Genomic DNA, 15,713 nt, shown 5'->3' on the forward strand with positions numbered 1-15,713 from the left:
AGTTTCTCTTCCACTTTCCTCCAAAACAGTTGTTATGATGATGAACAGAAAACCCACTCTTCAAAGTAAAATCTCCCGAGGAAGGTGCTAGGATGGACGTCTGTGCCCACTCCCAAATTCACATTCTGACACACTAACTCAGTAGAGGACGTGGGGACTTTCAGGGGAGCCAGGTCATGAGGTGGGGTCCCCAGAGTGGCAATGCTACTGTCCCTAAAGGCACAGGAGAGCTTGCTTCCTTTATCTACCAAACCAGGAAGTGGGCTCTCTCCAGATACCAGATCTGCCTTGGCCACAGGCTTCTCCACCCCCAGGACTTGACTCAGCAACATATGGCATTCCACTGCTACATTCCGTGCCGACTAAGGCTGATGGCACTAGGCAATAAGAACATGGCTAAAACCCTCACATACCACTAGTGGGAACAAACAAAAAGTCAAAAGAGCAACTCCAGAGAAATCTATATAATCTCCAAAGGATAAACACCACCCAGGAATTCCACTCTTGGGGTTACAAACACAAAATGAAAATATACACCCCCACAAAATGCATGGTTATCATACCCTTTTATGCAACTGCCAAGGGTGGAAATAACCCAAACGTTACCCACTAATTAATGGTCAACTGAGGTACGGGTACCTGCTGGAGTATTACCCTACCACAGGGAGAAACAATGTGCTGACGTGTTACACAATGGATGGTCTGTAAATATACTAACTGAAACAAGCTGACGTCCAGAGCAGACAGATCTACACACAGAGAAAAAAACAGATGAGCAGGAACCGAAGCAAAAGGGGGAATGATGAAAACACAAGATGCAACTGTCTGTGAGTTCACAGTAGCCGCGAGTAGTAGATTTTAAGTTGGTAATTCATAGTGGTATGGGAATTATTATCTCAACAAAACTGGCGCTCTCTTAAAAATAACTATACTCAAACTTGTTTATCAATAACCTAGTACCTGCCACATTATTTGCTATGTTGCTCCTTTATAGTCTGGGAAAGCCTTGGGCCTAAACATAATACCAGACTCCTGCCAGCCATAAGAGCAAGGAGAGCCAGGGCTTCTGGATTTCAGCCTCCAGAAAGGCTATTGGAGTCAGAGGGTCCAATGCATTTTTCTCCTAACAGAACTACATGGCATCCAGGGAGAAAATTTGTCCTATAATCTGCTCAGGTCAGTGTGTTTATCCTAATTATGTAATTTAGCCAAGTATTACACATCAAGAATGAGAGTGGAAAGAAAATGTTTTGTCTCTAAAAATGAACTTTTATGACCTAGAGGAAATCACTCTAAAACACATTGTACAGAAAATGCCCTGACTGTATTTCAAAAGATTAGCAAATTTAAAATATTTATATATCTAGTTATAAAGTGTTTAAAGTATGTACTTTCCAACTTATTTCAAACAAGTTTCCTTTTCTTGTGTGTGTGTGTGTGTGTGTGTGGTGTCTGTGTATGTCTGTGTGTGCGTGTGTGTCTGTGTGTGTGTCTGTATGTGGTGTCTGTGTGTTTGTGTGTGTGCGCGTGCGCTCACATGAGTGATTATGCGTGCGCATGGAAAAGCCCGAATGACTTGACTTTGGTGTCTTCCTCAATCTCTGCAATTTACTCCCTGGCACAAGGTTTCTCTGGGTCAAGAGCTCTGTGTGTCCTGCCTGCACTAGCTCCCAGCTCTCTCTGAGGAGTCCCTGCCTTTGCCCCCCAAGTCCTGGAAGGACAGTACTGAAAAGGGCGCTGAGATCCCAACTGTGACCCTCATGGTTGCCTGGCACGCACTGTATCCTCGGAGTCATCTCCCCAGCCTGTTAAATAATCAACTGCCAGCATATTAGGCTACAAATATTATATGAGAAAGCCTCTGAAGCTATTCGGGGGTGGGGGAGAGTGTTGTTTGTTGCCCCGGCTAGGCCTCAGCTTCATTATGTATGTCCATGAAGATCGACCCTGGACCCCTAAACCCTCCTGTCCTCATCCTCACCGTGCCTGCCTGGCTGTATACGTTATTTTTCTAAGGAACTAATACAGGGACTAGACAAGATGGCTCGTTCAGCAGTCAAGAGCACTGCCTGCTCTTGCAGAAGACTCGGGTTCAAATTCCAACAACCTCGTGGCAGCTCACAACTGTCTGTAATTTGGTCCTAGAGAACACCACAGCCTCTTCTGGCCTCATTGGCAATTCACGTACATGGTGCACAGGCATATACGAAGGCCAAACACCCATACACATAGGACAAAAATAGATAAACCTTGCTTTATATGGACTAACACATGTTACTGTTACTCTACAGAGTGCCCAACCCTGCTGAGTATCCTCTGAAGAAGACACCTGGCTTGTCAAGTCTCCACACCAACTGCACCCCCATCATCTGGGTGACATTCCATCTCTTCAGCTGGATGCAGCGGCCCAAGGCCAACCCCATTTGGTCAACTCAGACCCCTGGAGTCCCCCCTTCCCAGGCACTTCACCCCCTAGACATTTTACTTCTAATCCTCCTTTTTCCAAAGCTAAACTGCATCTCACCTATGTATTCAGGTGACTGTTGTATCAACATGAAAACAAAGCCCGCAAAACTGGAAAATCTCCTCAGTCATTTACACTCACGTATGAACTCCATGGGCCTCTTCTCTGTTGGGAGCAGTGAGACCCACAGATCCTGAATTTCTTGTAAGCAACTTGTTTTCCCCTGAGCTGAGTGCCTACAGCTGCTCTGAGCACGAGACCTTCAGGAGTTCCTGATGGCAGGAGAGTGGTTTCTGGTGGGTTTGGCTGGGGCTTGGCTATCTCTATATAAGCTGCCCCTAAACACAATAAAGGAGGCATTCTTGGGGAATTCAAGGATGACCCGTGTCTCTGTCTGTCTGTGTGTGTTTGTGTATTTTAACCTCCATCTCCCTTGCCCGAAGCTCGTGTACTGGTTGGGTAATAGCGCACGGAGCGCAGACACGGGGGTGCGGTGAGCGGCACTTCTCCTCCTAGGACCACACAGCTCTACCTCCCTCCTTTTAAAAAAAATTATTCTTACACTATTATCATAGGTTGTTTTGTTGTTGCTGAGGAAAACGCTCCCTCCCTCCACCATATGGGTTTCAAAGTTGTAACCCAACCTTGCTGAGCATCTATCTCCATAGCCTGTCTTTCTTGTGACTCGCCTTACTCAATCAACCATAAGCTGCAACTCCCAGTCCTGGAGTACTAAAACAGAAAATACCCTTCCACTTGACCACAACAGAAGGCTATGCGGGAATCCTACTTGGTCTCTGTCCTTCCTTCTTTAGGGACCTTACTATATCCCAAGCTTTGCTTCCTAAGACACAGTGCGGCCAGCGATGCCTACCAGGTAGTAGGGGACCGCACTGTCCTGGGAGTCAAGATTGTAATGAAAAAGACAAAACCACCAACCTATGTCCCTAACGTTCTCTCGACTCCACTTCATACAAATATGTCTCACACAGTCCTGCACCTACATCTGCCGGCCCCTTTCTGCGATCTGGAATGTCCTGCCTTTGTGTCTATGAACTGAAACACTTCTAAAGATGTTTTTAAAGTAGAAAGCCTCTTACCCACTCAAGAGCCTTTGGCTTCTCAGCTGCAAAATGAGAACAATGCCTTTAAGGGCTATTTCATGAAGCTTCCAAAGGACTGTAGAAGTACCCTGAGGACTGTTTGGTGTAAACTTAGAACAATCACTGGCAGGTGTCACTCAACACTTCTGCGTTGTTGTTTTGTGAGCACAAAGAGAACCCAAGAAACATTTTCTCAACTGACAGAACAATGGAAAATGCCTTTTCCAGCCACCAAAGGGCACCTCGGAGAAAGAAAGAATTTCCAACAGAGCTTTCATCTTGTGGGAATCTCACAGACACACTATGCCAGAACCCACTACTTGATGGCTCTTGATTCACTGACACATATGGAAAATGCGAAGGGGGGGTGGGGAATGTGTGTGTGTGTGTGTGTGTGTGTGCGCGCGCGCGCGCGCGTGTTGTGATGGTCATGACATGTCCTCTGCCATCCTACCTGTTTCATAGCGCACATAGGATATTCACACCCACGTCCAGTCACCACCATCATCGGACACCAGCTCTCTCTGCATCTTGCAAAACTCAGTACCCGTGACACAGTGATGCCCCATTACCCTACCCCGGCCTCTTCCAGCCGCCCACCCACTTGCCGTCTCAGTGAACTGATGACCTGGTATCTCCCACCACTGGAATCACAGCTACCTGCCCTCTGGGGATCTGGCTTATTTCACCAAGCACAACGTCTTCAAGGTTTATACCTGTTACTTTGCTTTTCAACAAGATCTTCAAGCCCACTCAAGGACACGGCTTAAGTACACTGTAACTGACGTATATTACTGGCACTGACCCGAAGATCTGGATGACTCAGACAAAAAGGGGGGGGGGGCATATCCCTCACTTGGCTGCAGGCCTTGTGCCAGGTACTCTGGTAGGTGCGTTTCCCACGCCTCTTAATTAAGCCCACACAACTCTAAGGAGGTAGTTACTCTCAATCAACAAAGAGAAGAGGGGTTCGGCAGAACTGCAATGTGAGCCAGGCCGCTACTTCCCATCCCGTTTTCATCATGGAGCGTTTATCACCAGCTGACCCAAGCTTGTTCACATTTATGTATTCCATTCCGCAACTGTCTGCATGGAAAGCCGCTGTTACTTTAACCCCACCCACGGTGGGCGGGGTGGAGATCAGAAGACAGGTCAGCACAGACTGAGTGACGTCACATGGGGAATGTGTCACGTGTCTGTTACACACAGGTGCTCTTTGAGTACTCACACCTCCACCATTCGGAGGTCACAAACGATAGCAAAAGTGTGTCTATGTAAGCACAGCTTACAGCCCAAACGTCCTCTTCTCAAACTCTCGTCCATGAATGCTTTTCTTAGATGCTCAGAAAGCGGATGGCATCATCACTGCCAGACATATTTAGGGTTTGTTCCTGGATACAGATTCAGAGACCATAAAACACAAAGAAGATAAAAGCCTACTCCAGAAATCCAGTGTTTTAGAAAGGCAAACATAAACCTATCACATCCTTGGTTTTCTGCTTTTTTTTTTTTTTTTTTTGAGAGAGAGAGGGTTTCTCTGTATAGCCCTGGCTGTCCTAGAACTCAGTTTGTAAACCAGGCTGGCCTCAAACTCACAGAGATCCACCTGCCTCTGCCTCCCAAGTGCTAGGATTAAAGCTTGTGCTACCATTGCCCACCTAAATTTTTTTTAAGAGAACTGCCTTTATTTATTAAAGGGCTGGACGACCTCTGTACCTCTGAGCCCTCTCAGTGCCCATCTGAATTGTTCTATGCAGAAGCAGGCAGCCCAGAGTTCCCTGTCTGCTCTTTCAAGAAGCCATTTCTTAGGCCAAGAAGCTGCTGACGGCATCCACGAAGTCTTGGGGTTTGTCACTGTGGACCCAGTGGCCAGCCTTAGGCACAGTCTGAATCTGGGCTTGAGGAAAGAGACGCCTAATCTCTGAGTGGTGGCTGGGTTGTACATAGCTAGAATTTCCACCAATCAGAAAGAGAGTTGGCCCCGAGTAGGATTCACGCTGCTGTGGGACGGTCAGAATCCTGTCCAAGTGCTGAGCTAAAGTCTCCAAGTTCACTCTCCAAGAGAACCACCCATCTACCTTTACCAGGTTAGTGAGCAGGAACCTCCGAATGGCTGGGTCCTTGACAGTGGCGCTAAGTTGTGCATCTACCAGTTTTCGGGCCTGGGAGTGCGGCACCTTCTCCAGGATATCAGCGGCCTTCGTGGCTGCTATGTAGCTTCCTAGATATGATCCAGGTGTGGTTCCTACTGGGCCTATGTCTACAGCAACCAATCGCTCCACAACATCTGGCCTCTGCAGTGCCAGCAGCATGGCTGTCTTTCCTCCCATGCTGTGGCCAACGAGAACGCAGGGCACCAGGCCCAGCTGTGGCAGGAGGCCCTGAAGGTCCTGACTCATGTCCTCATAGCTTGCATCTGGATGGTGGGGACTGTCACCATGGTTCCGAGCATCCACTGTCAACACCCTCCTGCCGGATCTTTGGACTATTGCCTTGACGATGGAGTTGAAGTTGGTTTTGCTGCCGAAGAGTCCATGCAAAAAGACGATGGCTGGGAGTGTCGCCTCTCCATCTAGAAGGTTATAGGAGAGCGGCAGCGGCCTCGGTTCGGCGTTTCCTTGTCCACTACTGCGGCTGCTACTGAAGGCCACAGGCACCGCCGAGCATCTGGGAGAAGAGGCACTAAGCTTCCCACGGGGGACCCTCCATGCTCGCGCTCAGCGGAGCATGCGTGTGCTTCCTACGGATTGTCCTCTAAATTTTGTTTTTAAACAAATTACCTGAAGACTCTCTTTTTTAACTCAGGGTGACAGATCAGACGGTGTCTATGCACCTCGCGTACATGTCTTACATTGTTATGGTTTGAATCTGAAATAGCTCCCAGGAACTCAGTTTTGGACTTTTGTTCTCCAGTGGGTGGTGTTATTTGGGGAGGCTGTGGGGTCATTAGGAGATGAAGCCTAACTTGAAAGAAGAAATCACTAGAATTGGGCCTCACAGGGTCGTAGCCTGGTACCTGACCCCTGTCAAGCTCTCTGATTCCTGGTCACTGTGTTCCAATCAGTCCCTGCCATAGACTCTGTGCACCATCAACTGAGCTGCTCCTCCCTGCCTTCCCCACCTTGATGGACTGCAACCTTCTGAATGTGAGTAAAAGTAAATGTTTCCATTTCAGGTTGTGCTCACAGCAATGGAAAAGTAACTGTGTAAATAATACATACAAAAATACGCATTTTCCCTTTTCCTTTGGACTGAAGCGTCCCATGTTGCCCACTTTCTTCCTTACAGTTAACTAAAACTCTTTATTATTTTTGAAAGTCATTAAAAACTAAATACGTACTTCTAGCTTTCTCAATGTATCTTTCTTCCCAAGCTAATGACGTGAACTACCTCTAGAATGCAAAATGGTCTGGAAAGAAGCTGGGTTTTTCCTATGGGCTTCCAGTAGATCCCTGCTTACAATCCAAGTCTGCATGTCCCATTAAACTGTTGTTTTCAGAAAGTAATTTCTTTTGATCACAGTATGAAAAATGTTAGTCAGTTGAAAGAGAAAAAAGTACTGTGTTCACAAAATAACTTTATCCTCATCCATGCAAGAAGCCAGTGGTTTCCTTTCTGTGGGAAACAATAGGCCTTGGGAAACACATTCCCTGCTAAACGTCTTTGGCATTTTCCACACACAATTGGTTCAACTTCCTAATAATCACCATTTACCAGAAATGTGAAAGATAAAATCTATCCTGATAGACAATGAGACTAAGCAAGCCAAAGGGAGACAGAAAGAAAATCGCAAAGGCTCCCTGAAGAAAGCCAGGGGAGTCAATACTCCCGAGCCAACACAAACATCGCCCTAGCTAACCTTTAAGATGGAGAATGGCAGCCTCAAGGTGACAAAGTCTCCTTCTGAAGGAGGAGGGTACCACCCGTGAGCACATCCACATCTTCTAACATCCCCGCTCCCACGAGGGAGTGGGGGAAGTCCCTCAGTTACTTCAGCATTTTCGTCTCCTTCTAAGATAACAGCCCCCAAACAGTGGTCTCTCTTTAGTACTTCATCCTCTCCTTCTTCTCAGTCTCCTTCACCCGTCCTGACTGGACTCCCAGGAGCCACTGTTCCCAACGCTCTCCACAGCTCCTGAAACTTGGGTCAGAATCCCACCTGAATCTTCAGTGCACTCAAAGGCAGCGTGTCTCCACTCTCCACTTGGACCATGAGATGCCACACGCTATCCTAGCTTTATTTTGCTTGTTTTGTGAGACAAGGATCTTGCTGTGTCGATCATGCGGCTGCCTTAGCCTCCAGAGTACTAGGATCAGCCATGGAACGCTGTTTTCTTCCTCTCCCCAGGCACCCCTCCTCCGCTTCAGTCCCCACCCTCCTGCTCACTGATGTTACCTCCAAGGCCAGCTCCCCAGAGGGCTCACATTCAAATCTGGCTATGCCAGTACAGAGCTGCTATCTGGGACTCAGGCCTCCCTCTCCTCTGACACCAGCCTCGCCGATGCATTGTCCACTGGACGCACCTAAAGGATCCCAAGCTCAACTCTTCCTGTACCCAAAGCTTTGCCTGTCCCTCCTGTGGTGCTTCGGTGCTTGGCAAACACAGCCATGGCTCCTCGAACAGTGCTTCTCGTAGCCCTTTCCCAAACCTGGCCATTTTCTCTCCAGGGCTGCTGCTACCACGGTCACTGCCACTGTCCTCTCTGGCTCAAACCCATGCTTAACAGTGTTTCACAGACATGAGGAAACACATGGGCTCTCTTTCCCCTACTCTAGCCATAGCCAGCTTTCCAGTTAAAACAAATTTCCACAGGACGCGCCTGCGCACATGCTCCCTCCATTCATCCAGACCATGCAAATGCCACCTCCCCAAAGAGGCCTCATGGACACCCCTATGCAAACTAACTGCTGCCCCCCATGCTCTCAATAACGTGATTTCTCTACAATGTCTACACTTGCCCCCCTTGATGAGGCAGACACTCCCAAGACAGCCATTAACCACCATGGCCGTATTTCTCCCAAGACAGCCATTAATCACCATTTCCTTACTCCAAGGACTCAATAACCAATCATTGCTTAGGTAAACCCTGCCGTGGATGACACTAACTTTGAAAACATCCAGTGTCTTGCTCATATTTTACTCAATAAAATGAACACTGAATATCAGCAAAGCCCTGCATTTCCATTTGGCTGCTCTTGAAGGAGGTGGCACAGAGAAACTGCAAGAGAGCTGAGCGCGTCGGGAATCTTCACTGTCACTGTGTGCCCTTTCTCCCATGCTGAGGTGCAGCCCCGAATCTTCAGAAGATGATATATCTTCAACGGGCTCCTCTCTTCCTATGCAGTAACTCAATCAAGCTACATGCAAACAAGCTTTAGAGGGAGAGAAGCCCTCAGAGGACGACCTAAAGTAACCTTGTTTCCTGCTCCAAAGCCTGCCCCAGTGACTGCCACAAAAGAAAATATCCAAGCAGCTTAACAATTAGAAAGGGAAATGCCCCACTTTGCGCCGAATGTTGAGTTTGTTGGGGTTTTTGTTGTTGCTGTTTGCTTTCACATTTATTTATTTATTGGGGGCCGGGGGTGCACATGCATGCCATGGCATAGGTGTAACAATTTTGACTCTCTCCTCCCACCATGTGGGTTCCTCAGATCCAACTCAAGTCCGCAGGCTCGGCAGCCAGTGCCCTTAGATCCTGAGTCACCTCACAGGCCCCCAAATCATGAATTACTACAAAAGTACAAAAAGGTAAGAATAAGGGGAGGAGGGGGAAAGGAAAGGTAAGGTCCGCACCCGGGCCGGGCAGTTGTTGTCTGCTATGGTCTGCTAGCCTCCTGCCAGTTCACACCGCTAAGATGAGCCCCCAAAGAAAACAGTCGGCGCCCAACCCCTCCCTCCATTGAGTTTGTTAAGCTAAGTACAGACTGCAATCTTCAACTGATGCGTCTAGCCATGAGAGAAAGGCAAGAAGTAATTCCAGCTCCGTTACAGCCACGCAATGGCACAGCTGGGGGCAGCTCACCAGCGCCAGTCAAGGTGTGTGAGGGACACTCACTCACCGTGTAAGGAGAGGGCTGGTACAAGGAAAAGACCAGCAAGTGTTTAACTCAGATAGAAGTGGCCCTCAAAGGTGTGAGGGTAAAAACATCTGCTTTCTAAGGCAGCTGTTCCTTTGGGGGATGATCAGGATGGTGATTAAAACCACAAATGGGGGGGCTGGAGAGCCGGGGACTGCTCTTCCAGAAGACTTGCCCCACCATACACCAGGCAGCTCACAGTCCCAGGGGACCCAACACACCCTCTGCATGCATGGTGCCCAGCCATACATGCAGGCAAAACATCCATACACAATAAGATTAAAAATAAATAAATAAAATAAATGAACAGGTGAATATGCAAAGGAGGGCTGGGAAGGGGCTCAGGAGGACCAGAGTGCTTGCTCTCCATGTCAAGACCTGGGATGGCTCAGCTGGTAAAGTGCTTTCCATGTAAACAGAGGGCTTGAGTTTTAGAGGCCCAGCACCTACATAAGAAGCTGAGTGCTGTGGTACACCGATCCAGTCCCAGTTCTGGGGAGGTGGAGAGATGGGTCCTGGAGCTCATGGGTCAGCCAGCCTAGCCAAATCGGTGAGTCCTGGGTACTATGAGAGACCCTGTCTCAAAAAATAAGGCTGACAGCAACTGGGAAAGACACCCAGTATTGGCTTCTGGCCTCCATATATTCAAGCACACACACATATATATACACATACATACATATATACACACACATACATACACACACATATAGACATACATACATACACACATATACACACATACATACATACATATATACGTAACACAAACACCAAGTTAAAAACTTAGCCAAAGGTTTGTAAATGTTAGTGATCAACTATAAGGTGACTCTTAGTAACATCTCTTTCAGTGTTGCTGTTTTCTGGGAGGTTCCTATGGGAATACGTTATTTCATTACATAGCAGATACTGACATAATTGGATTGTGCTATCCAGCAAATAACACCAAGGCCAGCTAGCTAGGAGTCCCAAGCTGGTCTACAGCAGGGAATAACTGAGAATATCCAACTACACCAACTGTCATAAAGACAGTATTTTCGATGAGAAGGGGGTCTAGGAGCCAAGTCCTGGGGCGCCTAGCATGAAGAAGAATAAGAACCAGGAAAGAAAGCCGAGGAGAAGCCAATGACAGTCAGAGGCAATCTTTGACGGTGTGGAGTTCTGGAAGCCAAGTATTTCCAGCTAATATGGCTAGGGTTTGTCAATTTGACAGGTTCCAAAATCACCTGGGAAACAAGTCACCAGGCACACCTGGAAGTCTCTGATTGTGACTGGCAGATCACCTTGATTAGATGGGAAGCCATGCAAACTCAGTCTAACAGACAGGGAAGCTCATGGCTGGGAATGGTCTAAGGCTGGTCCACATTACAGCTTCTCCCCGGAGAGGTGAAAGGACAAAGGCGCCCTCCGCCACAATTCTTCCAACTTTTCTCTGTCAGACCTCTCTAAAACACCTGTGTGGTGGCTGGTTTTATATGTCCGTTTGGGGCTAGGCATGGTGCCAAGGTGGTTGAACACATGTTCAATATCAGATTAATATATAAATTAGTGGGATAAGGAAAACAAACTGTGAGTAATTCCGATTACTCAGAAGGCTGACTCAAGAGTTTCACAAGTTTAAGGCCAACCTAGAAAAGATATGAGGACCCTTATCTCAAAACAGGCAAACAAAACCCAACAGCCTCCAAATTGTGGGTGAGCTACATCCTATCAGGTAAAACCTTGAATGGAAAAACTCCAATCTTTCTAGAAGACTGGTAAATTTGGCCAGCAGACCAAATTACAACTCCTCTCTGGGTCTCCAGCCAGCCCGTCTACTCTGCAGACTTCAGACTTGCCAAGTCTCTACAACCACGGAGCCAATTCCTTAAAATTTAAGAACTTCCAAACACTCTCATGTCTGTCTGCCCTCCTCTACCTGCGTGGACATGTGTGTGTGTGCGTGCACGTACGCACGGGCACGGGCACGCACACACTGACATCATAGTTTAATTGCTCTAGCAAACACTCACTAATACAATCCAAATTAGTATCCGAGAAGGATTTCTGCAACTAAGCAGACAATAAGTATGCTAAGAATATTAAGAGAGCCTATGACTCAATTTCTGAGACACAACAGAAATTAGTAAGTAGGGAGAGATGACCGCTAATGGGTAAGGGATGTCTTTAGGGGATGATAAAAAAGTTCTAAATGTTTTCAAATTTAGGGGTAATATAAATGTTCAAAAGCCCATTGGAGGGCATGCTTTTTAAAACATTTATTTATTTTTGGGTGTATGAGTGTTTTCTCTGCATGTGTACCACGTGCATGCAGGGCTCAGGGAGGTGAGAAACAAGTGCTGGATCCACTAGAACTGGAGTTACAAGTGCGTGAGACACAATATGGGTGCTGGGAACCCCAAACCCAGGTCCTCTGTAAGAGCAGCAAATGCTCTTAATGGCTAAGCCATCTCTCCAGCCCTGGATGACATACTTTTAAAGAGTAGTTTTATAGTACATGAGTTACACCTCAATAAAGTTGCTGTATACAAGGAAGGAGAAGAGGAAGGGAGGGAGGAAGGAGGATGGGCCTGTGAAACTAACAAGCATCATAAATAAGAGTGGCAAAGTGTCAACCCCTTCATAAGTTAATTAGTGTTTACATGTTCAAAGTCATTAAGTTATATAGAGAGCCTCAAAGAATCTTAGAGAATAGAATAACAGTGAAAGCCAACAAATTAGTTGCATGTACCTGGTTTAAAAAAACAAAAATCAAAGGCTGCAAAACAAGAAGTTACATAAAAGCTAGGCCGTCTGAGAGAAGAGCTGCAGGGGCAAGGCCAGCATGGAGGTGTACCACTGGATGCCAACATGCGGCAGAGAGACAGGAAACCCATGGTAAGACGCCAGCCTGGGCAACACGGTGTGCCCCCCAAAAGCATGCATAAATGAAAACTATCATGCACACACACACACTGCGTTGAGGGTGTGTGCTTTTACCTAAAAGTGAAACAACTGTGGGACGTAAAAACTTTGACTTGCACAATTCTAACCATCGCAAACCGTCTATCCCACACTTAGGCTAATTACAGGGATCATCCAACAGTGGAAGCGGCTCACTATACTTACCACAACGCTGTTATGTGCAAAAGGTTAAATATTAATATGCTACGAGATCCTCAATAGCTCCAACCCACATGGTAAGAACTGTGCTAAATCATATAAATTGTTTTGTGATGTGTTTGGTAGCAGTGGTGAACCTCGCTGCCCTCCGAGAGATAATACTCTTAAACAATGTCGCATTACAGACCGTGCACACAAACACATAGACACTCTGCACACACAGATATACGATACAGTGCGGAGACAACGGGTAACGGAAGAAACAGGAAGTTAAAAGCACAGAGAGAAATCCGGTCTGGCGACACCAGAAAGAAAAGTGCGTAAGTGTGGAACGATGAGAATTAAGATCTGATTTTGCGAGAACCAAGTCATGATGAAACTGGGATATGTGTGCTCAGGGATCTGGACCACAGCACCAGAGAGCTTTTAGTTGGGCCAGCGGTACCAGTCACAATCAAGTTTTAGAAAGTCACTCTAAAGTGGCAGATAGCAGAGGAAGGAGAGACTTCTAGACGGTATTCTAGGTGCCTGAAGTGATGCTAGCAAGCATGAGGAGGGAGGGAAACAGATCGAGGGACCCGGAGATGACCAAGTAAAAAAGAAAAGACAGAAGCAGAGAATTCTTGGTGTCAGGGAGGAGATTAAAGTCTACAGTCATTTAAAAAGAGGTAATTCAGGGTTGGGGATTTAGCTCAGCGGTAGAGTGCTTACCTAGCAAGAGTAAGGCCCTGGTTTTGGGCCTCAGTTCAGGAAAAAAAAAAAAAAGAGAGAGAGAAAGAGAGGCACTTCGGTTCCCTACAAGATCTAAATCAAGTACATTGTCGACTAGAAACTACAAGTACTGAAGAGAATTAAATTTATAAGAAATTGTGAAGAAAACTGAAGAATCTGAATGATCTCAACACAAAGAAATTGGGTTTGAGCTGATGGGTATGCTAGCTAGCTTGAGCTGAGCATCGTATATTAAATATCCAGTGAAATGTCAGGTGGTACCTCCACAAATACCTATGCAATTACAGGTGCACACATACATGAAGGTCTTCCATCACGTGGGTCCTGGGGATCAAACTCAGGTCACCATGTCTTTTCGCCACAGAGCCATCTGACCAGCCCCATCATTATGTTTTAATGTAATATATTCATTTTGTTTGATCATTTTCTTGAGACAGGATCTCCATGTGCACTTTAGGCTGACCTCAAATTTATCATCTTCCTTTATTAGCCTCATGAATGTGCCACTATGCCTGCTTTAAGGAAAAAAAAAAAAAACAGTGTCTTGATATAGAACCTAGACTGGTCTCAAACTCACAGACCTCTGGCTTCACAGTCCTGACTGCTGGGATTTCAGAAATGCACCTTATCTGCTGGAAGTGGATTTTAAATCATGGAGAATTTTTTTTTGTTTTGTTTTGTTGTTTGTTTGGTTGGTTTTGGTTTTTTCCGAGACAGGGTTTCTGTGTTGCTTTGGTAACTGTCCTGGAACTAGCTCTTGTAAACCAGGCTGGCCTTGAACTCACAGAGATCTGCCTGCCTATGCCTCCTGAGTGGATTAAAGGCATAAAGCAAAGGTATACATATGACACTGGTGTTTTTCCCCCACCTTGGGTACCCAAAATTAGGAGGCACAGCAAAAGGAACTGGACTGCTCCAATACTGACTGGTCTAATTTGAACAAAGAACAGAGAAAAGGCCAGGCAGTGGTTTTAAAATAGGTCTGCAGATTCTCTGATGCTCCTGGGAAGGAGGGGGACCCTTTACCCCTCCCCTTTACTGAGGCATAAGTGAGGTCCACTCTGAGGCACAAAAGAAAAGGCCACACTTAGCAACTGACAGTCCTCCACGGGAGTCCTGCTCTTCAGAGTCCCTGTGAAAAAACCACCGGAAGGGACCGCTCAGGAGTCCCAGTTGTGTGAATCTTCCCAGGACAGTGCCAACTGAAACCCCAGGCCTTCTGTCCCGCAGGCAGCCTCAAAGGGAATCTAAAAGAGGAAGGACTGGCTGAGCTGAGGAAACCTTGTATCTGTGAGCAAAATAAAAAGACTGTTGTTGCAAACCATGGCTTTTGGGTGGGTTTCCACAGGGCAGTACTGATACCACAGAAAGGTCAACTGCTGAACCAATAAAATCCTCCCCTGACCCGACAATGGGGGAAAGCTGGTGAGAGCTCATGTAGGGAGGGAGACAGAAAGGATGTCAGTAAGCGGGGGCAGTGTGGATACAAGAGAAAGTGAAGGAGAAAGGATCCTGAGTTTCCTCTCACAAATACACACACACACACACACACCCCAAAAAAAAAAAAATCAAAGGAGAAAGTAAATAGCATCCCTGATTTCTAAGTCATATGTGGAGAACTTCAAAACTCACCAAAACCTGACAATGCTGGAGCTCACTTTAAAGGGTTGCTTTTTTTACTTTATTCCAATTTCTTCATATATTCTTCAGATTAAAAACAGCTCATATCCTTCTTCCTGACGTCTAGATGTGGCTGCTATCTAAGAGTATCTCATTAAGCAGCAGATAAAACACATGAATCAATGAAGAACCGTCCTCCCAGCATCTTCCTCTGCGCTGAGGTTCTTGCCAAGAAGCAAGGGGCCCCTTGGCTGCCTCAAATTCCAGCTGTTTCCACCCCATCTGAACAAGTTGTGTTTACATCTTGGACTGTCATTCAAGCAAGAGGGAGACACTGTTTCAAAGTTTTTTTTTTATTAAAAAAAAAGTATTATATTGTATTTTAAAGACAATGAACCAGTCTAACACTAGTCTTCTCATTAATAAGTGACTCCTATCAAAAGGAGATGCTAAGGGCTGGAGCCAAAGCTCAGTGGGTAAAAGTGCTTACTCTAAACATTTCAGGAACAGGGTTCAAATCTCCAGCAGTCATCTAAAATCTGAAAACATAGCATAAGCAAACATCTGCGAGCCCCAGAGTCCCTGCAGAGAGAGAGGAGGCAGAGAATCCTTT

The 15,713-nt window shown here is 46.5% G+C and overlaps 2 protein-coding genes across 8 annotated transcripts in view; both read right to left on the reverse strand.

Moving 5' to 3' along the window:
- Fryl (FRY like transcription coactivator) overlaps positions 1-15,713 on the reverse strand; it is a 224,196-nt gene that overhangs the window by 189,168 nt on the left and 19,315 nt on the right. The gene's annotated exons all lie outside the window — the stretch shown is intronic.
- LOC126506259 (protein ABHD11-like) lies at positions 5,356-6,296 on the reverse strand. Its single transcript, XM_050149645.1, is given in 1 exon segment — positions 5,356-6,296. A coding segment is annotated over 1 exon segment (924 nt). The 3' UTR covers positions 5,356-5,372.

The sequence above is a fragment of the Alexandromys fortis genome, unplaced genomic scaffold (assembly GCF_014885135.2).
Source record: "Alexandromys fortis isolate MF-2015 unplaced genomic scaffold, M_Fortis_MF-2015_v1.1 scaffold_0, whole genome shotgun sequence".
Classification (NCBI taxonomy): Eukaryota; Metazoa; Chordata; class Mammalia; order Rodentia; family Cricetidae; genus Alexandromys; species Alexandromys fortis.